Source organism: Coccidioides posadasii, chromosome 4 (genome assembly GCF_018416015.2).
Source record: "Coccidioides posadasii str. Silveira chromosome 4, complete sequence".
NCBI classification, from domain to species: Eukaryota; Fungi; Ascomycota; class Eurotiomycetes; order Onygenales; family Onygenaceae; genus Coccidioides; species Coccidioides posadasii.
The window spans coordinates 3,026,420-3,051,010 of NC_089410.1; the positions used below are offsets into that span (position 1 = coordinate 3,026,420).

The window sequence follows — 24,591 nt, forward strand, 5'->3', positions numbered from 1 at the left end:
GGCTTTGTTGACCTTCGCCTTCTCTGCGCCAAACCTTTCAAAGCGCGTCCTCAAGCATCACAACAACAAGAAACAGGGTTTCTTCAAAAAAAGGTTGATTCCCCATATTGAAAGCTGTGTTTTGAATGTTCAATAATATATTTTCTACGCGAATACGAACGCAAGTGGATTCTGGGTCGGGAAATATGCCGTTGGCTGGTATTTCGAGAAAAAGTCACACATTTCAGTGGCCGGATGTGAGCAACAAGAAAGTCAACAAGTCAAGTGCGTCATGGAAATATGTTTTGCTCATTAATGTTTTTCCCTTCTCTAGATATTATCGCGCCATGACTTGAATCTACGCACCCACATTCAAGTGTGTGCCATGGTAAAGAAACGCGTCTCTTCCAATCCTGACTCAGTCAAAGTCATCTCTTCCATTATCCAAGCTACGCAGCAGCTCATGCAGGATTTGGAGAATATTCGAGATCAACTCGTGAGTCTCTTTATCATTTAGGATTGTTAGTGATTGCTAATTTTAAATCCTAAGCCGCTCCGGGGTACCGGCATAATCGAAGGTACCAGACAGGGCAGCCAAGATGCTCGCCACACGGCGTCGAGAAACGCCGGAGATGTAGCTGCGCATGATGCGCCTGTCCCTGACAAAAAGTCATCCGTTGGTTCGGATCAACAGCCGGAGAGACCAAGCAACAAGAAGCGATCTTATGGCGAAGAAGAAGACGAAAACAGTCATCAGCAGCCCGGAGAGGCAAACTCCAATAAGAAGTTCAAGCGCCTTTGCGACACAGCGAAATTACATGGTGACTCTGAGAGTAGCGCTGCTGAAGTAACTCCGTATATCCCAACGATTGACGTTGAGGATATATCCGAGGAGGTGGAGGCACGTTTGAGGCTAAAAGAAGAAGCACGACGAAACCGAGCTGGAAAGAAAGAAAAGAAACGGAAAAGAGATAGTCATGGCTCGGCGACTGACAGCCACTCTGGTCCCAGCCACTCGGCCCTGAAACGAAAGAAGCTCAATCCCCAGGACGGTCTTCACACAGCACAAACCAGTACTGATAACCCATATCGCTCAAGTAAAAAGGCGAGGCTTAGATGACTACTATATTGAACGAGATGTCGTCGGAAAGAGAGCCAGAAGGTAGTGTCGGGAAGTAGCGAAGCCAGCGTGGATCCTGCTGATTTCGTGTTATACGTATCGGACGCAGTTTGGTCCTGGCAGCTTTTGGTTGGATATTGATATACAAAGTTAACGGTAAGAGACAACATTTTTGTTGGGTTATGCTGTTTCCCCCCAGAGTTTTGGCGAGGCAATTTTGGCCTCCGCAGCTTTTCGGCAGCTGTCCTTACCTTCCCCCAGTTTAGCAGAGCGGTTGAGCAGGAACGAACTCTCGCGACGGTCGACGCATCTTACGAGTTTGCAGGAAGTAAATTCTGCCTTGGCCACTCAATAAAGTTTGAATATACCATGGATTTGTGAGCAATTGCATGGCAGTTTCGGTGCTTACTGTTATTGTCTGGACGCTTTCCCTCTCGGCAATTATAGAGTCACTCAGCGACGTCAAGCCGGGAAATCCCTTGCTGGGTATCCGCGGGTAAGCTAAACTTTCGTTACGACTAGGTTCATTCTTGTTTTGAGAAAGGAAGGGAGCTGGTTGCCTCGGTGACTTTATCAACATTCGTGCACACTGTATCATGACTCCCATCCTTCCTCATATCTTGGAACGTCTCTGACTGGAATGCACTGGGTCATTGTCTGACTCAATGCTCTGACTCAATGCTCTGACTCAATGCTCTTATTTCCCTTCCTGCTGAATAGTCGAATGATTGCAGTCAGTGACTCACCCACCAAAGCCGGACGACTATAAATACCCCCTTTACCCCCTGCTGATCTTGATCTTTTCCTTCTCATTTTCTTTCCTTTCTTTCTCAAAGCTATCAGTTTGTGACGAAAACCACCCGCTTGAACTGTCAAGCAACCTGTTTTACTGTTGCTAATCTGCTATCTTGTTAACTGCCTTTTCCTTTTTTTTTCTTTTTTCTTTTGATTTTACGTATTCCTGCCTTTGAACCTGCGCTGAGAGAATAAGAAATATGTGCAAGAGGTACAGACCAACTATTCCTTGAGAATGGATATGCGCCAAATTCGCTTGACTCGGGCCCTAAATAAAAAGTATGTTCTCTCTCCCCCTCTTATGGCTGTCTTTAAACCTGCGCTGAAGCTCGAATAAAGCCCGATCTCTTTCTTCCCGTTATACCTGTCTTTAAGCTTGCGCTGAAGCTCGAGGCATAAGGCACGGTCTTACCAAAAAAAAACTCCACATCCACTATACCTGCTTTTATATCTGCGCTGGATGTTCGGGTTATAAGGCACGGTCTTACCAAAAAAATCCACATCCACTATACCTGCTTTTATATCTGCGCTGGATGCTCGGGTTATAAGGCACGGTCTTACAAAAAACAACTCCACATCCACTGTGCCTGCTTTTATACCTGTGCCGCAGCCTGGGTTATAAGGTATGGTCTTTTTCTCTCTTACCTGTCTTTAAACCTGTGCTGATGCCCAGGTCATAAGGCATGGTCTTTTTACCAAGAAAAAAAAAGCTTCCACATCTGTACCTGCTTTTATACCTGCGCTTGAAGCTCAGGTTATGAAGCACGGTCTTAAAAAAAAAAAAAAAAAAAAAAAAAAAAAAAAAAAATCCACATCCACTATACCTGCCTTTAAACCTGTGCTGAAGCCCGGGTCATAAGGCATGGTTCTTTTACCAAGAAAAAACATCCACTATACCTGCTTTTATACCTGCGCTTGAAGCCTGGGTTATAAGGCATGGTCAATTTCCACATCCACCGTGCCTGCTTTTATACCTGTGCTGAAGCCCGGGTCATAAGGCATGGTCTTCCCCCAAAAAAAAAAAAAAAAAAAAAAAAATCCACGTCCACTATGCCTGGCTTTAAGCCTGTGCTGAAGCTCAGGACATAAGGCATGGCTATTCTTTTTTATCCCGTGCCTTCTTTTATACCTGCGCAAAGGCTTGCGACATAAGGTATCCGCTTCTACACTCGTCCGAGAGACGATTTCTACCAATAAGCTTGCGCCGCTGCTCGAAACATATACGATATGAAACGTTTCCAAAAATCCTCCTTTTGTTTGTTTTTTCTCTTCCATGGAAGTCCTCGTGAGTATAACAATGCATTCCCTCTCCCATTCCTAGTATGTTCCTAGCCTGCTAATTCTCGATCCAGACCTACTTACGTCCTAAACTATACCCATCTACACAAGCGTTATAGCGAACCAATCTCTGTAAGTGGCCACTATCTCCCATTGCAAACATCACACTAATATGGTTGCGCAGGATGATCTTGCCGATGGATATGCATCTCTGTACCCTCTTCCTCCTGAGGTCCTTTCTCGAGTTGGATATGATTTTGAGATTAACGGTTAGATGGATATGTATTATTACAATGAGTATGCATTAAAATGAAAAAAATATTTAGAACATCAATTAGCTTCCCTTGACTTGCTCTGGAGGTAACATCTTATAACTCATAGCTCAGCAGTTGGTCAATATTGCCTTGAACGCAATAACTATACAGGTTAATGCCCCAGGAGTTGTGCTTCGATCGAGTTCCAATGTAAGCCTTTGTTACCTTGATCTCCCGTCGCCTTTCACCTCAAACGGACTACTTTGAAAGTAGTCCGTTTGAGGTGAAAGGCGACGGTTCACGTGATGAGCGGTGACTCGGATGAACAAATTATCCGTGTAGCTGACTTTCGGCCAATCAGCATCACGGAAAGCAAAATTTCTTGAGACTGAATTGCGTCGACAAGAGAGCACCAAGAGCAAAAATTCAAAGCAGCTGTCTGTCTCTACCAATCACTTTTCCTCTAAACCGGCACCGGGAGGCACAATTGCATACACCGCTCCACACAATGTCTACGTCTAGCACAAGCGACAGCACCAAACCACTCCCCCACTCCGAGGACTACCTCCTTTTCAAGCGCTATGCCTCTATCACCTTTGTTGTCGCGGCGCCGATACTCATCGCCCTCCCTCCGCGAAAGCTAGATCTATACAGCGTTTCCCTGGCCTCCGCGTTCTTCTTCTCTGCAAACTACTTGACGGCCGACCAGACCGGTAAAAGCATCATGCAGCGCCTCGGAGCACGTTTCGAGGGCCAGAAGCCACCTAGCATCTTCAGAGACCTGCCCACTGAGAGGGCGGAGGAGGTGAGGGAGCAGATACGCCGTGCGAGAGAGGCTGCGAGACAGCAGGAGTTTCAGCGGCAGCAGGCGCAGAAGGGCGCGGAGAAGGAGGATGGTGGGCCCGTGCTGGCTGAGTTGGGGAAGAAGATATGGATGGGTGAGGAGACGGAGGGATGGAAGGAGAAGCGGATGGAGGAGGAGAGAAAGGCGCTGGAGGAAGGAAAAGGGTACGGCGATTTGATCATGGATCATATCCGGGATGCCATTGGGGTGAACAAATATACCAGTGACAGCGAAAGAACGGATGAGAAGAATGCAGAACCGTGAAAGAAAAAGAAAAATCAAAGGAATTGAAAGCAGCTACGCCGTGCTTTCACAAGTCCACTCTGGTGCTCAGGGGGAAACGTGAAGGCACTCCAGTTCGACTGTTGGGTTATGTGGCCCGTCGGAGCCTACACAGTCGCTGGCATGGAAATCTGGCATTGGGCAAGTTCAGCATCACGTCCCACGCAACCCACCCGGGCGCACCCGTCGCAGACTTTGAGTGAAATCATCAAAACCAAAACGACGGGAAGAGCCCATTTTGGCCATCTGCAACTGCACAGAACAACTTCTAGGCCTAAATACAACCATGGCATCCAAAGCAATATCTATTCAGACTTATTTTTGCACCCATTCATGCGAGCAAGATTACGCATCTACAACGAAGGTATTCTCTCAGTCGGATTAGCAGTATTTCGTTAAATATTTTTTTTTTTTTTTTTCACACTTCATGTATGTATATCCTAGACGCTCTTCTCTGAGACTTCGTTTCTCGTTGGTTTGAAAGCAACATACCCGCCTTCTTCCGTTATCATGGCACATGTGGGTTTTCGAGTCATATCAACAGAGGTATGAGATAGCAGAGGCTTGTCAGGCCCCCTGGCCGCACTGGGTGACACTTCCGACCTTTTTGGCGCCGATAGGGTTTAATCCGAGTGAAACAGTCCGGGAGAAACGCGGCGGGCGGTTGAAGATCCCGCGCTTAATAGTCCAACGGGAGCGGATGCTATGGCGCTTGCTTCGGGAAATCCCCGCCTTGGCACAGGGATACGGCCCACCAAGAGCTGCACCCGGCCGTCGATCGATGCGGTATCAAGCCCCGGCGACACGATCAAAATTGAGGACAGTGGTTCTGAGTGCTCAGGACTCCTCTGAAGCTAATTACTATCTCGAGTATTTTGAATCGACAAACGCAATTACCTTGAAAAAAAAGAAAATCCTAGATAGAGCTGATAAAAAGTCCTGGGTTTGCTCCCTAGCATAGGGCCTGATATATGAGGACACCCAGAGCATTAAATTCAGGCCCATATTTTCTTGTGATGTTGCATTCTGAAGTTAATAGCTTCGTGTAAAAAAGGAAAATTCCTCCACACCAATTGCTCGCCGAAAGAACTTACGGGAAGGCACGCGGTGGTCTCTCACCAGGCGATTTTATCCAAATCTATTGGCTTAATTTCCTGCTTGGGGGCAGCATGAAATTTAGCAGTCCCATCGGCATAGTGACCGCACGTCTCAATCACCCCTCCGGAGGCCTCATCCACGACCTGTGCTAGGTTGCCCGAATGGCGAATATTGCAACGCGATGTGACCGACTCGATGTGCGCTATAAGCGCTGGTGTGGAATTGAAGGGACGGAGACAGCCAGCACAACTAAAACATTTCTAGTTAGACAGGGCAATTCATTGCAAAAAAGGAGTGGAATTGGTATCTTGATTGGGACATACTAGACAACTCCACCATCATGGATACCAGAGTCCAAATGCTTGGAAAGTTCGTCGCCAGTTTTGAACACCTTATCGCAAGGGCAGATATACGCTCCGAGAACGCTGTTATAGTACTGTTTTGTGTCCCAGATGACGAAGTGCTGAGGCATCTTCTTTTCACTTTCGACGAGTTCTGGTGGGCGATCTCCCCAGTCCTCCTCGATTCCTCCCACTTCGCTCGATGCAGGCTCAGTTTGGCCTTTCTCAGTCGATTCAATATCGGAGAAGGCCATAAGATCTTTAAGGCTGTCGTTTTTCTGCTGAAAACTCATCGGCCAGTGCTTGATGCTACGAGCCACTCCGCTCACCTCAGAAACCATGTCGTCAAAGGCGTCGGGGCCTTCTCCAACGGCCAAATGGGGCAGCGCCTCCACCTTTGCTTTCCCTTTTCCGAGAGGCGGAAATTCAGAGGGATCCATGGTGATTTCAACACCGCCATCTACACTTTCGATAGTCGAACCGGCGGCAGCTCCACGCCCTGCACCGGAAAGCCCTTTGCTATCGCCCGCTTTACCCTCCAAGGCTACTCTGGTAGCGAGCTTCTGGGCTCGCTGAGCTTTGTATTGATCCTTGGTGATTCGAGGGCATCTGTCGTTTTCGATGTGCATCATCAAGGCATGTGCGCGACTGAACTTGGTATGGCAACCAACACATTCTAGAGCCTGGTCTGTGGGGTGAATCTATCATTCCAGATATCAGCTAGATAAACAATATATTAAACAGGCGGCCCAAAGCAAGGCATGAGCATCTAGTCAGCAGAAGACACGTTACCTGGCGCAAGTGGGCATCGCGTCCTCCTTCACTCTTGAACTCGTCTCCACAGATAGGACATGCGATATGCCTGTTGCTATCGAGCTTGTGGATAAAAAAACTTTCCTCGTCTTCGAAGTCTTCATCGCATCGGGCACAGTAGTCGTGCTCGGGGGTATGCTTCTTGTGCTTGATAAGCTCCCTTTCGGTAGGGAAATACCGGTAGCAGCCCTTGAAGGTGCAGAAGATCCGGCGGGCAACTTGATTCGTAGGTTCAACCATGTTAGGCAGGGATAGGCTGAATGGATGTAGAGTGAGAACTGTTGGTGAAAGTGAGATGAAGGTTTCATGAAAAATGAAGTTATCGGTTCAGTGTGGGTGAGAAAGTTATAGGGTTGATTAGTCGTCAGATGTCATGAGCGTGAAAAGGGTAAAGGAGTGGAGGGCCAGTGTAGCAGCTGGTGACACATGGTAGCATGGGCTTCTGCTCTGGAGTAAAATGGGACAGATAGTATGTGGTCTAATGTGAACCCGACATTCACAAGATGGCTACCTCACTCATAGATATCATACTAGCAGAACAGATAGTGAGAAATTTCTCAACGACTGAAGATATAAATCTCAAAATAGAATGCAGGTTACTTGATCCACGTTTTTCAATATTCCATTGAGAAGTAGACAAGAAAATCCAAATATGGGTAAATATGGTTGATTGCCCACATATAAAATAACCATATCTCATTGTATCAAAACCTAGAGTACGGAAGCCTGAAAAATCGATCAGCATTTCAACGCCGCTTCTACTCAAGGAAAGTTTAATGTTTTTATAGATTATACTTACCATTTCCCTCTCATTGTAATGATAGCCCAATTGTTCCCATCTTCATCCGTTTCCTTCTCCACATTCGTCGAAAAAGAGATCGCACTCATAATACCATCGCCAAACTTCTCATTCAAGATCGCCTTGTAGGCGTATCCGTAATTCTGCACGATCTCATACAGTCTGTAGATCAAGGGCTCACGCGGAGGCATCTCCACCGAGCGCCCTCGATCCGGAAAGCCGCCCATCTGCATTTCTAACGCGGTGGCCGGCAAGCGCAGGAGCTCAGCGAGCTTGATGATGTCCTCCTTGGACGCCTTGGCCTGCCCGTAGAATATTGCTGCTGTGGCTACTTCATTGCGACCTATGTGCTGGGCAATCTGCTCGAAGCTGAGGTTTGCCTTTGCTTTGGCGTCAAAGAGGAGGGAGGCAGATTGGGGCAGGTAAGGGTGCTGGCTGGTCTACAACGGGGTTAACATGGAGCTGTATAAGAGATACAAACGGAGCCCGATGAATAGACATACATCTAGACTCGCGAGATCCGACATGGCTGGCTCTGACAGTGCAGTTTGTATAAAAGCTTCGTTTGCTTGGATGAACGTGAACGAATGCACTCAGTCTTGTCCAGGATGGAGATGATGGGCGGATTTGAGGGCAATTGAGGGGGAAACGGCCTTGGAAGTAGCTCTGAACCCCGGGTACTCACATCACTTGTACCCATCGCGGCCAGCTCCGTTTAAATTCGTAAAATTACCGGGCACAATACCCCGTACTGTGTTAACTCCGCACGCTTGGAACTGCAGCATGCCCGATGACATAATGCGGGGTACACCAGCCAATCGTGAGGGGAAGTCAGTGGTGAAATTCCACAAACGGCTATTTTGGGCTGCTGAGTACGGAGTAGTTTGTTAATCAATGCCAAGAGCGATCAGCGCCACGTTCCAAACACCACGCTAGAGGGTCACCCGGTACTCCGTATATGGCCGTGAATTAACTTGTATGGCCTTCTTTCAGTCATGAAATATCAACGCCCAAAGCCAGTACTTCACGAGAAGTTGTGATACTGATTTGTCGGTTCGTAGCGGGAGGGGGGATTGTAGGATTCGGGTTCAAAAGCACATGCCGGGATAGAAAGGCTACGGTCAGAAGAGCCTACACGTCGGCCAAGAGGCACCCGTTTAGGAACACCGCACAGACAACTCGAACGTTACCGACTCGTTCCTGTGTAGCCTTTCCTCTTCGACCCTTGGACATACCTCATGTATCGACGTGTAAGAATGAAACATATAATGAATACTGGAAGGAGTGTACACAATCTCTGAATTGGCGGGATAGCACGTTGTTATCAACCGTCAGACCCTACAGGAATGATGGTCGACGCCCTATTGCCGCTACCATCACAGACCAGGGCAGGTCCATTGGTCTTATCGCCGACGTTGTCGAACAAGCTCAACAAGAATGGAGCTTCCGCTACTGCTTCTTGCTTCACCCTGCTTATCCCCATTGACTATCCATTTTCTTCTCTCCCGTTTAAGTGCATAGGGTATTCTTATTGTTATCTTCAGGGCATTATTCACCGAGCGTAAAGTATTGTGTTGCCGTGTTGTCAAGCTTGGAAAGTCTAATGTCAACAAAGGGGACCTTGGGCCCCTATGACGACATACGTTCCAACATTTTGGGCCTTTTTGGTGTTCGTCAGCAAAAGAAACAGACAGCAGCTCAACGTGCCCTCTAGATCCTTTGTAAATTTCAACATGGTGTTTTGACATGATGTCTGTGATGACCAGCTTTGATCAATGAGTAAGAGACTGATCACGTCGTTTCCTACGCGATTCTGCGCCAGACGACATACCACTATTTTCCCTGGATGTACTACTTACCGCCTCATAGAGAGGTGTGCATACAGATCACCGGTTCTCCCAGTGCTAGTAAAACGAACACCAAGTCTGGGGATGGCGACTTCATCTGCGGCCTCCACCCATGGCATCCCACTAGCATGCGCAACCTGCTCCGTCGGTCGCCCTGAAACCGATAGTTTACACCGACGGCTCGAAGCAATTGCGTCGGCGGGATTCTCAGCGATTGAGCTCTCGTTTCCAGATCTGCAAGCATTTGCATCGCAGCTTCTGAAATATGAAGTGAAGGAGGACAACTATGATGAATTGTGCCAAGCTGCGAGAGAGGTGAAGGGATTGTGCGAGGCACATGGATTGAAGATAATGATGTTGCAGCCATTTAGTAATTTTGAAGGGTGGAAGAAAGGGTCGAAGGAGTGGGAGCAGACTTGGGAGAAGGTGAAAGGCTGGGTGAGGATTATGCAGGCTTGTGGGACGGATATGTTGCAGGTAAGAGTGGCAAAAACAGCCTTACGTTTCTCAGCGGATATATAATATGACCTGACTTGAGTAGGTCGGCTCCACAGACGCGCCGGAAGACAAGATTTCCACAGAGCACGGAGATATAATTCGTGACATCCGTGAACTGTGCGACTTTCTCCAAGAGCACGGCATGAGAGTTGCCTATGAGAACCAATGCTGGTCCACCCACGCTTCAACTTGGAAAGAAGCATGGCACATTGTACAGCAGGTTGATCGACCGAACATCGGTCTTTGCCTCGATACGTTCCAGATCGCAGGAAGTGAATGGGCAAATCCATGCAGTATATCAGGATGCACAGAGACAGAAATCACCGTAGCGCAGATGGAAGACGTCGACGAAGGCTGGAGCGAGACACTTGAAGAGCTATCCAAGACGGTCCCCAAGGAGAAGATCTATCTGCTCCAGATTTCAGATGCGTATCGGCCTAAGCAGCGGTTTGAAGGACGGGAAGTGGAAGGGATGCGACCCCGGGCCAGATGGAGCCATGGGTACCGGCCGCTGCCGTACGAGGGAGGGTATCTGCCGGTGGAGGACGTGGCGAGGGCGGTGCTGAGGACGGGCTTCCGCGGCGTCTTCTCCGTCGAAGTGTGCGACGCGACGGAAAGCCAGCGCGACCCGTTCGCGTTCGCCAAGAAAGCACGTGATAATGTAGTCAGATTAATAAGCAATACCTGGGAGGCATAGCGACCAATAACGCAAGGGAGGTGGCTACGGTAGACGAGAGGAGCAGGGTTGGCAACTTCTCTCCCTTGAAGAAGTTTTTGCTGCGCTGGTCGGCACCGTGATGTCGCTTCACGGGCAGCGGGCATGTCGACAAGTAATGGACCGTGCGGATTGTCGGCCCGACGGGCAGGGAGAGACTTGTTCAAGGATCTTACGACCGTGAGAAGAACTTCACAAGGCGTTCGAGGTTCGATGGAAAACGGGGAAAATTGAAATGCGTGCCTCTTCGAAGATGCCAGCGGTTAACTTAAGGAGTGGGGATGGGTCCTTTTTTTCTTTTTTGCATGCTATAACTACATCAAGATATTCGAGGGAGAATATACAATGTTGCAAATCGTGAAAAGCAGGGCTGTCATCGTCATCAGAGCGTCGTTAATTTATTGAACAGGAGGGTATCCATGGCTGTCAAAAAAAAGGTACAATATCAATGCATCACGGTTCATACGGTGGCGGAGGACCATCCTTTTCTGAAACCCGAGCATCATTTTTATATTCGGTATTATCATTGTCGACGAGTTCTGTTATGTCGGAAAAGCCATCGGAAGTCGGCGTTGGTGGAGTAAACTCCCTTTCGCTTCGCATCCGAACATCAGCGTCTTCCTGGGCATGGAGTGACGTGTACGACGGCGGCGCAATTTCCTTCTGCGTCTCGATATGTAGCGTCAAAGGGGATCTAGACTCCGACACAGGAGCCGAAGTGGTTGGCGCAGTTGCCTTGAGGCGTCATCAGTGATATTCGCGTCAATCCCGCCAGTATGAAATATTGGCTTACCACAGCTTGGTGAGGAGGATCGCCTGAATTGACTTGTCCTTCTTGCTCCCCGGCCTCTGCATCACGCTCTTCCCGAGCATTCCATTCCTCCAGAGATGTAGCAATCACTTCGTGCTCTCTGCTCGTCCTTCCAACCAGGTCGCCATTATTCCAAATCCCGTATCTGAGTACCATTCCAGAAAGGTTGGTCTTGGACATCTTACAGTCCTTCACGTCGCAGTTCTTAAGCACGACCCTGTCGGCCGTACTGTCCCACAAAGACACCCTATCCAGAACACTGTCCTGTACACGACTGCCTCCCCCCAGACTGCACTTCTTTACTTCACTCCTCGACACGGCGGTTTGACCACCCACTCGGGAGTCTTGAAAAGAAGAACGCTCAACGGTCTGCGCGCCCACGAACTCGGATCTCGAAGCCGTCGAGCGGTCCATGCGCCCTACATGCGACGCGCGGCTATCTCGAAGCCGAGAGCGTTCGATGTAGCTATCCGAAATAGTGCAGCGGGATAGATCGCAGCGTTCGATATAACTGCCTCTGCCATTTTCGGAGAGGACGTGTACGTCGTTGAGTTTGGAGTGGCGGATGTGCGTGGATGAAGAGAGATTGGTAAAGGAGCAGGACTTGACGTCCGAGCGTTCAATGGAGGGATAGTAGTCCCATTTATCTGGAGTGACCGTAAGACCGCTCACGTTAGACCGGCGGGCTTTCGGCACGCTGGACATCGCTGGATTCCGTCAGAAGAGCGGATATATGAGCATGTAACAAAACTATGATGCGAGAGTACTCCGTAAATCGATCAAGATCCAGCTCCCCTCCGAAGTGACCATCACCTCATGAGTCACGGGGGAAATTGTTCGTGTTCGAATCCTTGAAATTTGCCGGTACCAAACTCGCGAGCCAGCCCTCGATGAATACTTCAACGGCTACTTTGCCGCCTGTCATACGTATTTTAATCGGGCAGATCGACTTTCAAATCCCACTGACGCGGATATCAGCTTTGGGCAGGCTACCGCTTAACTGGGGCGCTGTGATGGAGTTGGTGAAGGATTGACGACCGTTCAGCAACCCAATACAGGGCCAAGGACCCCTGTCTACCGATCGGGATCCTTGTTTCATGCCGGCCCTATGCGGCGCACGGGGTCACTCGTGAGTTCTATCCGCTAGGCGACGGCTCGGGTCGCAAGTCAATGAATCTCAACAACAACGGAAGGCCTTTTACCTAAACCATTGCACTCAGGTCCTGACAGATTGGTGCTCACCGAACAGGGGCGTTACATATTTTTTGACCATACTGACTCGTCTAGCGGTCTTCGTCTCGGGGAGATTCTCAACAATCAGTACCACCAGACTGTAGTTAACAAGGTTTCAGCACGGCGCGCCAGATGATTTGCCTGGCTTGCTGGGAAGTTTTGCAACCACTGAATGCCCAAATTTTACCGGCTCTTGTCTTTTCTATCAATCATTGAATCCAGCCTTCTCCCACCCAAGCAACCTGGCACGACCTCCTCTTAGAATGCCACGGGAGCTTTGAACTTGAAGCATCATGGATCGCTGATGCGACAAAAGCCGAAATGGACTTCCTTGAATCCTCCTCTTTTGCGAACACTCCAGGCCACAAATGCCTTCCAACTCCGGCAGAGGCCATTTGTTCGTTTACTAAATTGCCGCACCACGCCTCGGCTCGCAGCAGTCAAAGTTGAGCATCTTAGCCTTATTGTCAAGCTTGGTCCCTGTGTATGTTGCGAAAAGCATTTGCATAACAATACAAGACCACTCACTTAACCACTCAGACCTCAAACGCTTCCAGAAAATCCGATAGAACTCTGGCGCCATTCACAGACAATGGAGCCTCTAGGAAAATGGCAAAGAAGAGCCATCTGCATTCTAGTTTATCAATATTGAGAACCTGCGCTTTGACGACAAAACGGAAGAGCTTTATATCGGGCCCGTCCACGAAACTGGCAAGGGGGCCATGGAGTTCGACAACATAACTATTTACTGGGACTATGCGTACCACTGCATGGAGGTCGCCGCCCTGACGGAAAGTCGTACCTCGCGGAGAAGGATCCATTCATCAACCCAACTCTCTGCAGCTACGCTCTGTGTTCCTCCCGATAATCCGATCCCGGGTCCAGAATGGGTCGTCTTACCTGGCCTAACTGCGACTTTCAGACCGTACAGCATCCCTAGTGAACGAGAGCTTTGAGATCCTCGCCGTGGTTGATTTCGAACTGTGTGGATAGCTGCGTCGCTGGAGGTTGTGGCACAGTCCTCTTTCATGGCATACCTGGACACCTGGGAATGCCTGGGCCCGGCTTGACAGATCCGGACGCGGCCAGGCGTTTGGCCGGCGAGGAGACTGGTTTCCCGCAGTACAAACAGATGATCAGGTTATCCATAAACCTTCATTGAGCATGTTTAGCGATCGAGCAGCGATGAAGAGTGGGCAAACTGTAACGTACACCTACCCTGATGCGAAGCCTAGCGGCGTTGCATGGTAGTCTTTCGACTGGCTCTGTGAGTAGCGATGCCTTGCGGGGTTCGAGAGCCGCGGACGGTCTGGTCAACTGCATCCTGAGCCGCAATTTGATTTTGTTGGATTACATACACACACGTCTATAGCATCTCAGGCTTTAGCTATCGCAGGCATCCGCAGGAAAAGATACATGCATCATGCATGCATACAAAGTGCATATTTACATACATACGGCGTACTTTATGGAGTGATACGAATTCCAAGGACTTAAAGGAGTGAATGCATACGACGAGGCTAAGGAAACACCCCCTTGAAATCATGTCTATAACCCCTCCACAACACTATTTACAAGTACTCCGTACTTAATTTCTACGAGGCACGAACAATTAGGGGGAGGAGGAAATAAGAAAATGAAAAAAGAAAAGGGTAATACCAACAGTTTCGTATGTGCACAGAGATATGTATTCACTAGGGACAGTAGAATCTTGAAAAAAAAAAAAAAAAGGAATGCTAGAGGATCGCTCCTCGTAAATACAAATCCTATATTCATATGATATATCCACAAAAAAAATCTTTCCAAGCTCCTTTGGGGGGCCCCCCAAAAACACACCCGCTGTGAAAGATTAATAAAAACGAGAGACTAGATCCAAACCCAAGTATACCATATCCCCACCGAAAGGAAAGAGTGATGAGCGTGATATATCCCCTTCGACGGGATTCAAAGAAACCCGATATTATCCAGCATGTGAGGGGACTGTCGTACTTCCGGAACCAGTACAGTACAAAAAGGCAGAGCGGAAAATAGAACGAGCACAACGAGCAAAGCCCGTTGGTCGCTGACACAGCAGCGCCGGACGTTGAGGAACAAGGAAGAAAAGAGCGGACGGTGGGGACATCAGTGGTTGTCGAATGCTTCGCGTTGTCGGGGGGTTGGTAAAGTGGTTGCTAAATTCCGGAGTCCGACCAGGGGCCTTTGTCAAAAAGGCCAAGATCGGTGTTGATAGATATATTCGAATTCAAAGGCTCGGTTGACAAAAAGATTCGTATATATCGTGCCGGAAAATCGAAACCACTCCAACGAAGACAATCAAACATGGCCCAGTGTGGCCAATAATCCTCCTCCTTCTTCATCGTCCCCAACCCCTGGGCTGAAAGTGTCCGGTGTGGAACGAATCTACATAACAATGCACTGGCCTCCGGAGCCGCGAGCGAACATGGGGCCTATTACCTGTTAGCTTTCGAGGTCAAGCAAACGGAGCAGCACCCGCTTGAGGGGGTTATTGAGGAGGGAAGATGTTAAAGAACGTAACGGAAGGGAGGAGCACGAACCAGTGGTCTCTGGAGCCTTGGGGGCGACGTAGTTCTCCATTTTGATATCGGGAAAAAGGATTGAAGTCTCTGAAAAGAGTTGAAGAAGTATAGCTTTCGTGGTTATCAACGTAGACTTGTCGATCTTGACGATGGAGAGCAAAGGCCATTCATGAAGGATCACGACACGGTATTTATAATTGATCAGTCTTCTCCTCAGTTCTCCGGATGAGGGAATGCTATGCAGAGGATATTCTTCAAGCGGAAACGTGGATGCTGCAGTATGAGTGATTTCGGGGCACGGGTAAGTGAGGCAAATTCTTCACACAAGGAGTGTAAAAAGCTAGTAGAGGCAAGAGAGGCGCAAAATAGTATAAAGTATAAGATAATTAGAAGCTGCTTAAGGCATCGTTCCAGACAATCCTTTATTGCAGAAAGAAAGATATGCAAGCGGAAAGGAAAGTTAATGATGAAAGGAGAGGCAGAACAATATGATGAACAAAAGCGGATGATCAATCACAGTGAAGCGTGGTCATGAATGAGACATTTAAATACTCATACATGGACGGTGCAGAACTCCATTTAGGGTTCTTGGTATTGTTCTGATGAAGATACTTCCAGTGAACATTTGGCATGGAAATTGCCGGGGCCCTCTCGTATCGCCCAGCTGGGTCAAGCAACACAGCTGGATGGTGCCCAAGATTGAAAAGCCTGGGCGGTTAAGCATGTCTCTGCTCTGTAGTAGGGGACGCATAAAATAGTGGATACTGCATTTTTATTTTTTTTAGCAAAGCATCATGTGCTCCTCCACACTCTGAAAACAAGAATTCCATGCCTTGCAGATTGGGAGAGACCCTCCGCCCAATCCAGATCCAGCACCAAAAAGGGAAGGAAAAAAAGAAAATAGTATATCCCTGTTGACGAATGAGGATTGCAAACTGCACAATCCGAGCAGTTCCGGGAGAGAAACGATCGATGGGGCTCACCATGGAATGGGGACAGCATGATGAACAGCTGATCCTGCACAGGCTGGGGGGGGGGGGAGGCTTTCACTCATATCCATGCGCCTCGGTATGCGGCTTAATTACTACGTTAGGGGCGAGTGTATCCAGAGACAACCAAGAATCTAGGCCCGAAAAGCAGCCATCCTTTGTTCTAATCAGATGTCTTGTCGCAAGGAAAGGATGTGCTCTCTTTCTCCATAGGCCGCAGTGCTTGGCTATCTGTCCCCATTCATGATGACGAAGGCGAATACGGGAAAGAAAACACAGCGGCAACACAGCAAGAGAGGGGGGAGGGGGGAGGGGGAGGGAATGTAATCATTTAGACACCCTCCCTCCACTTGGGTGATTCGGGTCAAGATCCCTGAATTCGGCAGCATAGACTGGGTATCACTGAGCGCCGCCTTTCCATCCTCATTCGCCCTGGGGATAGGGGTGGGTTAGAGGCAAAATAGCAAGAGTGGGAATCAAGGGCCGGCAGCCACGCCATTCTTCGAGCCAGGAACGACGGGCGGGCAGTTTCATGGATCTGATTGGGAACGGATGGGCTGTGAGGATCCCAGGGGAGGCGATGGTCAGGAGAAGCTCAGACTTCCAACACGCACAACGCAAAGAAACGTAAAACAAGGAAGAGAGACCTTTGTTTCCCAGCTCCGAGGTGAGGATTCCCGGACGATGACGTTGGGGGCTCCATGTCAAGACGCCAGTGAAGGCGCATCGTAGACGCCAATCAGCGCACATCCCAGCATCCCGGGACCAATGCAGACTGAGTTGAGCAGCAGCAGCAGCAGTATGGAGCAGCGGCAGGGAGTTGACATGGACTGAGTTAGAGCTGAACTGCGGTGAGGTGAGGTGAGGTGTCGATTGACTTTCTCTCATTTTCCACTCTCGGCCGGTGCTGGACGACGCGGTGAAGTCGGGCAAAAAAAACAAAAACAAAAAAAAATACAAAAAAAAAAGTCGTCCAACCGCCGAGGCCACGCTATACCCGATGCGGTAATGACACGTGCAGGGATCCACCGCCAACGCCTGTTTCGCCCGCCAATCAGAGCGCGTCTTCGCCAACATCAGGTCACGTGCTTCTCCTTGCTATTGTTCTCTGCAGGACAATAGTAAGCCGGGATTTGCACGCTTTTTTGGTGGACAGGCAGCGATCAAGGCCGAAGCGAAGGCCAAAGAAGGCGAAAGGACGAACTGCGGCTGGGATCTGGCTGGCTCGCTGAGACCGACATGGCTGAGTGATTAAATCTCGGCTGTCCCAGTGGCTCGCTTTCAGCAGGTTTGGCCGGGCCACAGGAATGTACAATCTTGGTCCCCGGTCAGTGAATATCCAACAACCTCTGAGAACAATATCAACCCAAAGAATATCCCTTTTTTTTTTTTTTTTTAATTATTCTTCTTTACAAATGCTGCTTCTGCATTCGTCCAGAGATACGACAAGTCAGATCAGTGCACAAATAAAGAAACCCAAAAAAAAAAAAAAAAAAAAAAAAAGGAAAGAAAAAGGAAAAAAGTATATGACATCAAATAACAAGGCCATGCACATCCAAGGTCAAAGCAGCTCTGTAACACACAATCAGCGTCCCACAGCCACGCAGACCCGGTTGTATAGCTAGTGTCGGCCAAAGAAGTCTCAGCAGCATCCCAAAGCATCAACGGTGGGCATTGGCACCAAAAAAGGAAACTCAAAACTTCTAACCGAGAGATGGAGACAGCCACTCATGAGCTGCAAACTACTCATGTGTAGATCTCCTCCGTGAGCTTGTTGAGCCCAATCCCCTCCTTCGCAATGTCCTCTTCAATCAAAAACATCAGCGGCATCTCCACCAACGTCCCCTTCACCTTGCTCAGCTCCTCCTTAACCGCCCGCACCCCCTCGGGGAATTCATCCCTGATAACGTGGCCACACTCGTATTTGACGGGAGGTGCAGGGGTGAGCCCCTCTCCTGGAGCAGGGGGCCCTCCCTGACATTCTGGCTGCCCTTCCTTCTGCTTCTTGACCTCTTCCTTGCGGAAGTAGTACTCGTAGAACTCCTTATAGTCGTTCCAGTTGCGCACGGTGTCGTCGGGCACCGCGTGGAACACTTTTCGGTACACCTCCGTGTTCTGTCTGGCCCGAGAGTTCCACAGGCTCTGGAACGTGTCCGATAGGGGGTCCGCGACCACGCGGTCTTCGGGAGAACCGAGGTCATACTGGTTTGGAACTCCCACCGGCTCGAAGTTGGCATCAGGACGCTGATAATCTTGTGCAGGAATGAGGCCGAGGTGCTTCCGGCACAGCTGTCGTCGAAGTGTTGAGGCAAATCGGCTCACCAGGTACGGCTGGCCGTTCATCGACGACTCTATCGGGGATGGGTCCTGAATGATCACAGCAATCTCAGAGTCGTGCGAGCCCAGCTGGGAACGGTCGTTGATGTTTGCACTTCCACAGATCACCGTTCGGTCATCCGCAATCAACACCTACAACGGGGGTTAGCACTGCTGCCACATACCACGGAGTGAACGTTGGGCTACTCACCTTGGAATGGACGTAGAGCTCCTCCGAAACAAATGCATCAATCTCTGCCAAGGCATCGTTATGTTCCCAAGGCACGTTCCTGATATCCTCTCCTCCTAACATATAACACGAAGCAACACTGTTCCATCGCCCAGACGCGGAGCTGCCATGCGTCACCTGCTGAGCGGCTTGCTGGTACTGGCCATACGCTGATGTGGTGTCAAATGCCGGCTTCGACCCAGTCACGCCAGCGTCATACTGGTGTCGAGCAGTTTCGTAGCTAACCCCGCTCTGTTTCTCAGCAGTCTGCATCACGCCACTAGCGTTGATGCGATCGTAATTCCTCAAGTTGTAGAAGCGGATGTACTCCATCGGGTTGACGCCCTCTTTGGCGATCATCTCCATGATGCTGTTGCCGCCGCGGTTGATCGAGTCGTACTGGAACTCCATAATTGCCCGAGTGCCCAAGCTGCCCTCGTCACGAAGATCACCAGGGAAGCCGGGGACGGCGGGGATCACGACAACGATATGATACTTCTGCTTCGCCCTTGCTGCACGCAGGATACGTTCGACAATGGCTGCGCCGATCTTGTTCTTGACGGGGGCCTGCGAGTCACCGGTCGCCGTGATGAAGAACTGATTCTCGATGTAGACAAAGTGCTCACTCTCTCGGATGATGGTACAATAGGCCTCTGCGATCGAGGTCTCGGTTTGTTGGGTGCCATGGCTCCACTTGGAGCAGCTGCGGACGATCTGGCATCCCATACGCACTCCGGACTGGCCTTGGCCTGGCTGTCCGCTGAAATAACGATCCTGGTAACGATGAACTTGGCCCGCCAACTGGGTGCGGAGGACGTTTCCAAAGTTTGTAACATCGGTCCGCAAGCTGCTGAAACCACGGCTACCTTCCTCTTGGGAGCTTGAGCCGTCGAAAATGCCCCGAGTCTGGGAGTGCGATGGCCCTTGGCCCGGTGGAGGGGGGAAGTAAGGGGCCTGGGTCGCACCTGAAGTCTGGGTTGGACCAGAGTGTGAGGGAGTCTGCGACGCGCTCCACTGCGGCTGGTAGCCGCCGCTGGATTGCGTTTGCTGCGGGGGTGAACCACCAGGTGGTGGAGGCGGGTACTGTTGTCCCGGCTGTTGGTAGGGCTGGGCGCCAGTGCCAGTATGAGGCTGGCTTTGTCCTTGACCATAGCTTGGAGGAATAGGCTGACTCTGAAATTGTTGTTGCTGCTGCTGCTGCTGCTGCTGGCCCCCTTGATGATGACCCTGATGCTGCTGGGGACCGGTCGAGGACAGAGGACGCTTGTAAAGTACCAGTTTCGAGTATCTGGTATCCTTTCGGACAGCATACTTTTCATCATAAATAAAATTCCAGCGGTCCACGAAATGCTTTCGCAAGTCTTCGACGACCGGCCCGTGCAAGCTGACAGCAACGTCAGACCAGCCCATCCGCGGGCTCGTCTTTCTGTCTAGCTCGTTCTTCTCCCAATGAACAACATCCTGAAAGTCTAGAATACGAGCGTTGTTATAATCTTGGCCGGAGAACACGGTCTCTTTGATGTCGTTGGGGTGGACGTCGGAGATTGAATGATGATATGTGTCCCAGCGACCGAAGCAGAGATCCAAGCCTCCCATAAATGCCACTTTGCCATCGACAATGCAAAGCTTCTCGTGGTGGGCCCAGTAAAGAATGACGTTATCGCTCATTCCATAGATTCCTTTCAAGGCGTCGCCGGAGAGCTTTGCGATTCCGGCTGGGTTAAGGGTTAAATTCTGGAGAGAAGATATCACTCCGCTGTGAAGAGTCTGCCTATCGGGGAGGTGGTCTGGGTGCCGGAACACCGCGATGTTGGGATGCAAGTCCTCTAGATGGTGTTTTGTGTGGGATGATGACACTAGATTGGTCGTCGTCGAATTAGCCAACTTTTTACTCCACCGCTGGTACTTATGCACTTACACGAAAGAGCCTGCGTCACCTCCTTATACACAATAACGTTGACTTTTACACCCCTCTGAGCAGCAGCCTGAAGCATGCGGTCCACACGATACTGCTCGTTCTTTGAAGGTGGGCGTCTTAGGTACAGCTCAGGAGACAGCCACCCTATTCGTTGGTCAGTCAATAAACAAAATATCACCTCCCCCCCCAAACCAAGCAACAAAAAGCTCTTAAACATCGGAGGAAAAACTCACAGTCCAAAATCCAGATCGACTCTTTGGCCGTCTCCAAAGCCCTCGAAACTGCCCACATGTACGTGCACCCGTCAACGTACCACTTTGCGTCATTGTGGTCCCGCTCCGGTGCAAAGCTGCCATATCGGGCCTTTTCACCGGCCTGTGTACCCGTCCCGTATGTAGCGTACGCCTGGGGGTCAATACTCGAGCCGAGCTTCTGTGCCAGATCGGACCCGATACCTTGAACCTTGCCGAGGAGCCCGGAGACGAGATCGGATTTTGGCGGCTTCGCGCCTTGAGAGGATTGAGGATTCGGAGATTGGGTCGGGGCATACCCCCCTGGCTGCTGGTGTGGTGGTGGTGGCCCTTGGGAAGAAGGTTGGCCGTAACCCTGGGGAGGAGGATGGCTCTAAACTTTATGATCAGGACATATTGTTTTCTGCAATCAGAACAAACAAAAAAAAAAAAAAAAAAAGAGCAAGAACACAAGTTGTCGTACAGGATATCCTCCCTGGGTGTTGTAATGAGACTGCTGCTGCTGCTGCTGATGCTGCTGCTGTTGTCCTTGCGTGTGAGCATTGTACTTATCGCGAAACTTGTTGAATGTATCCCCGAGCAGACCTCGAGTACTGCTTGATTTCTGGCCCGGATAGTCTCCATAGGCCATATGATCTTCGTTGCCCGCCATGATTATTGCTTCAAAAGAAAAGGAAAATATGATATGGATGTTCAATCGATCAGGTCAACGATACGCTCAGCTGAAAGGGGAGGGGAAGAAATAAGACGGATTGTTGTCGAACAAGGGGGATGTGCGGGGAGCAAAACACGAGCTGATTCTGAGCGAAAGAGGGGTTCAAACCAAGCAACGAATATCCCTCAATGCCATTCTAAATGTGCTCCAAAAAAAGAAAAAAACAGAAAAGAAAAATTGCAAAAGAAGAATCTTCCTGGCTTCTCTGCCACGGGAAAGGGTGAATTGATCTGTTTTTACATATGAGAAAGATAGCTCAATACGTGTGCAATGGCTGCCCAAGGGGGCGCATTGGAAGGGAACTCCGAACGGAGGGGCGACGGGCTCTGTGGCTGAACGCACTGAATTGTGGCGCAGCAATGGCGGTGATTGGCCATATTAAGGTTTGTGCCGAAGCTTCTTTTCAGCCCCTTCAGCTGGCCTGGGAACACATTTGACGGAGCGTCGGCGGACAGGCACGGCGCAGCATCCATCCCGGTCTGCGATCGCCTGCTTGGCGTTGAACGGTGGATGCTTGCCCTCTCTTACCCCCCCCCCGAGTTCTCCGCTCACAGTACGAGCACAGAGCACATGTGCGACGACTTGCATCAGAAAAGGGAATAAGGACTGTCCATCCGAAAGCACGAGGGTCAAAAAGCCACATTCTAGGATCGATGCTGTTTGTACGCGGGTGATATCTACATTATGGGGGTTTCGAATTTCCAGAATCAAAAAAAATAAAAATAAAAGTAAAAATACAAAAAATAAAAAGGGAAAAACAAGGGGACGTCGTTCTTTTTTTCCTCAGAAATGCCACTAGAGAATCCATGATGTTTGCGCTGTCACTGAGGAACCGATTTGACAACTTTTCAGTGGCCGCATGGAAGGTGGTTCGAAAAATCCTAGCGCCAGACGATTGCCGGAGAATCGTCATGCGCAAGCCACTGTGTGGTCCACAGTTGGATCATGGTATGATCCTGATCGAAATTCTCTCGCTTTCCTTCTTTTATTTCACTCCACCTTCATTAAGACATTAATCGTGATTCCAGTTCATTACTTCGCCGAGCGAACCCATCCCAAGACTTCGCCTAGTACTTCAATCGAGCATTATCACACCGTGACAGAATCCAGATTGGGTTTCGAACGATGAGGCTGACAATCCAAAAACCACCAACACCCCCCGCGGGTGTGTCCAATTCCCAATATAAACAAGGACACCTAAACATCTATTGACATTGGAGAGAGCTGTGTTAGCATTAATGTCCAACATTTGGAGACCAATGCTTGAATAAAATATATATATATTTTTTTTTTAAAAAAAAAAAGGAACTACAGACGAAAAGCAACGAGAATGGCCAACAACAGACCTACCATTAGAGGGGTATCTCCTTCTTTTTCAGGCCATTTTTGAAACTCCAAAAGAACGCATACAACACCTAAACCCATTTCGTTGTCGTCGTCTTCTCCCCCAAAGCCCCTCGCTTGACTCCTTGGTATTTATGAGCGGAACGGCGGTATCTGGAAAGACGAAACCGACATGTCGTTTCCATTCGACAACGAGAATGTGACATTAGGACTGGGTCCATCTCGGCCAGTCAGGAGCCAGTCCAGTCGGCTGAGCTTCTGATATAGCAACGAAGGAAAGTACAGGAAGAGAGCCCAGACCATGAGCGATAGGACGACCAGGATGAAGGAGTTGAAGATGAGTTTCTCGCCGGGCGTCATGACATAGACGCCGAGTGTGACCTCATAGCGGTAATATTCTAGACGAAGCCGGTCGATTCCCCGTTTTAGGAGATTAGGGCGGAGGTAGGTGGCGACAGCGGCTCCTACAGTGTGTCCGGAAGGCGAAGGGGATACCTTTGCAGCAGCCATCGACGAATAGTGCGTGAAGAGGTCATCGACAAAGGCTGGAGGTTGAGGCTTGACATGGGTGGAGGTGGTGGAAACACACAACGATTGCACTTCCGTTGCCATGTTGGGCGCGGCCTGGAGGGAGGGGTCTGTACGCGGTGTTCTCTATAGCAGAAGGTGCAATGAGGCCTGTCTATGCTCGCCAAGTGCGACACGTGCGGGAACCTTGCCGTGGACTTTTGTACGAGGAAAGCTACCCGTCAGGTCGATTGCGAAACGACACAAAGAGAGGACGAGTCGCCTATAGAGTGGTCTATAGGAAACAGGCGGAACGGGTGGTGGGGTTCCCAGGGATTGACCTTGCGCACCCCTGGTGTTCAAATCGACACGCTCGACAGCAACGAGGTTGACGTCAAAAATGCCCTTTTGAATTCTGGAGGAGCGACGGCCTGATGGGACTTGCCGCGCGGCGGAATTGACCGGAGATAGGTAAACCCCAGAGAGGGTTCTTGGGGGGGCTCTCAGATTAGGATTAGTATTACTTGAACGTCTAAAGACCAACGAGCTGTGCAGGGGGGACGCTGGTTGAGAATGCAGAGCTGTTTAAAGAAATAACAACTATAGATGGGATATCCGATGAAGAAAAGGAAAAAAAAAATTTCTTTTATAAATAGAAAAAAAAAAAAAAAAAAAAAAAAAAAAGGAGGAAAAAAGAGAATATGGATGCAAAGTGCAAAGGTTATCAACGCTGGATCTCGGGTATTTCGATACTACAGTAGACTAGAATTAATTAACCATGGGTACGGGTGATGTGGCAGAGCTCATTCGACCCGGGGTCTGGCATGGAGACATTTCTTTCCTCGCAGAAGGACTTTTTGAGGCCATTCGGGGAGAAGCAGAGCTGCACAAGAAAAGGCCGCCCTTAGATGGAGCTGGTGAGACGGTTCAGCCCAGCATCCGGATCTCCCGGGTGATATATAAGCATGCTGGCCGGTGCTGATTGGCCAATTCTAAGTGTTTTGGACATCATCACAAAGCTTCGGAGATAGATCGCGAAAGCCGCCAGGGTCTACGGCGTACACATGGGGGCAGTGGG

The 24,591-nt window shown here is 49.6% G+C and overlaps 9 protein-coding genes across 10 annotated transcripts; 4 read left to right on the plus strand and 5 right to left on the minus strand.

Moving 5' to 3' along the window:
- Positions 1 to 185: 185 nt before the first annotated feature.
- Positions 186 to 1,695, plus strand: D8B26_007852 (uncharacterized protein; the record flags this gene model as incomplete). Its single annotated transcript, XM_003067336.2, has 4 exons — positions 186 to 236; positions 314 to 475; positions 530 to 1,255; positions 1,361 to 1,695. 3 exons carry the CDS (start codon positions 186 to 188, stop codon positions 1,097 to 1,099), a joined length of 783 nt encoding a protein of 260 aa, XP_003067382.2. The 3' UTR covers positions 1,100 to 1,255; positions 1,361 to 1,695.
- Positions 1,696 to 3,934: 2,239 nt separating this feature from the next.
- Positions 3,935 to 4,534, plus strand: D8B26_007853 (uncharacterized protein; the record flags this gene model as incomplete). The annotated part of the gene is made up of 1 exon (XM_003067337.2): positions 3,935 to 4,534. The coding sequence occupies one exon, from the start codon at positions 3,935 to 3,937 to the stop codon at positions 4,532 to 4,534; it is 600 nt and encodes a 199-aa protein (XP_003067383.1).
- Positions 4,535 to 5,069: 535 nt separating this feature from the next.
- On the plus strand, positions 5,070 to 5,513 carry D8B26_007854 (uncharacterized protein; the record flags this gene model as incomplete). The annotated part of the gene is made up of 1 exon (XM_066125658.1): positions 5,070 to 5,513. One exon carries the CDS (start codon positions 5,070 to 5,072, stop codon positions 5,511 to 5,513), a length of 444 nt encoding a protein of 147 aa, XP_065981742.1.
- Positions 5,514 to 5,667: 154 nt separating this feature from the next.
- Positions 5,668 to 7,044, minus strand: D8B26_007855 (uncharacterized protein; the record flags this gene model as incomplete). Its single annotated transcript, XM_003067338.2, has 3 exons — positions 5,668 to 5,899; positions 5,974 to 6,692; positions 6,784 to 7,044. The coding sequence occupies 3 exons, from the start codon at positions 7,042 to 7,044 to the stop codon at positions 5,668 to 5,670; spliced, it is 1,212 nt and encodes a 403-aa protein (XP_003067384.2).
- A 243-nt stretch (positions 7,045 to 7,287) lies between these two features.
- Positions 7,288 to 8,291, minus strand: CYN1 (Cyanate hydratase). Its single transcript, XM_003067339.2, has 3 exons — positions 8,107 to 8,291; positions 7,604 to 8,043; positions 7,288 to 7,530 (listed from the first exon to the last, which is right to left on the minus strand). Exons 1-3 carry the CDS (start codon positions 8,128 to 8,130, stop codon positions 7,509 to 7,511), a joined length of 486 nt encoding a protein of 161 aa, XP_003067385.2. The 5' UTR covers positions 8,131 to 8,291; the 3' UTR covers positions 7,288 to 7,508.
- A 968-nt stretch (positions 8,292 to 9,259) lies between these two features.
- On the plus strand, positions 9,260 to 11,140 carry D8B26_007857 (uncharacterized protein). The gene is made up of 2 exons (XM_066125659.1): positions 9,260 to 9,927; positions 9,992 to 11,140. The coding sequence occupies exons 1-2, from the start codon at positions 9,379 to 9,381 to the stop codon at positions 10,643 to 10,645; spliced, it is 1,203 nt and encodes a 400-aa protein (XP_065981743.1). The 5' UTR covers positions 9,260 to 9,378; the 3' UTR covers positions 10,646 to 11,140.
- D8B26_007858 (uncharacterized protein) lies at positions 11,117 to 12,455 on the minus strand (the record flags this gene model as incomplete). The annotated part of the gene is made up of 2 exons (XM_003067341.2): positions 11,457 to 12,455; positions 11,117 to 11,398 (listed from the first exon to the last, which is right to left on the minus strand). Exons 1-2 carry the CDS (start codon positions 12,177 to 12,179, stop codon positions 11,117 to 11,119), a joined length of 1,005 nt encoding a protein of 334 aa, XP_003067387.1. The 5' UTR covers positions 12,180 to 12,455.
- A 5,100-nt stretch (positions 12,456 to 17,555) lies between these two features.
- D8B26_007859 (uncharacterized protein) lies at positions 17,556 to 21,861 on the minus strand. Of its 2 annotated transcripts, XM_066125660.1 has the most exons (4): positions 21,411 to 21,861; positions 20,930 to 21,320; positions 20,697 to 20,840; positions 17,556 to 20,634 (listed from the first exon to the last, which is right to left on the minus strand). In XM_066125660.1, the coding sequence occupies exons 1-4, from the start codon at positions 21,597 to 21,599 to the stop codon at positions 18,686 to 18,688; spliced, it is 2,673 nt and encodes an 890-aa protein (XP_065981744.1). In that variant the 5' UTR covers positions 21,600 to 21,861; the 3' UTR covers positions 17,556 to 18,685. The 2 variants fall into 2 exon arrangements, with proteins under 2 accessions (XP_065981744.1, XP_065981745.1); XM_066125661.1 differs by having other exon boundaries at positions 20,930 to 21,861.
- Positions 21,862 to 23,138: 1,277 nt separating this feature from the next.
- D8B26_007860 (uncharacterized protein) lies at positions 23,139 to 23,618 on the minus strand (the record flags this gene model as incomplete). The annotated part of the gene is made up of 1 exon (XM_003067343.2): positions 23,139 to 23,618. The coding sequence occupies one exon, from the start codon at positions 23,616 to 23,618 to the stop codon at positions 23,139 to 23,141; it is 480 nt and encodes a 159-aa protein (XP_003067389.2).
- Between the last annotated feature and the right edge of the window lie 973 nt (positions 23,619 to 24,591).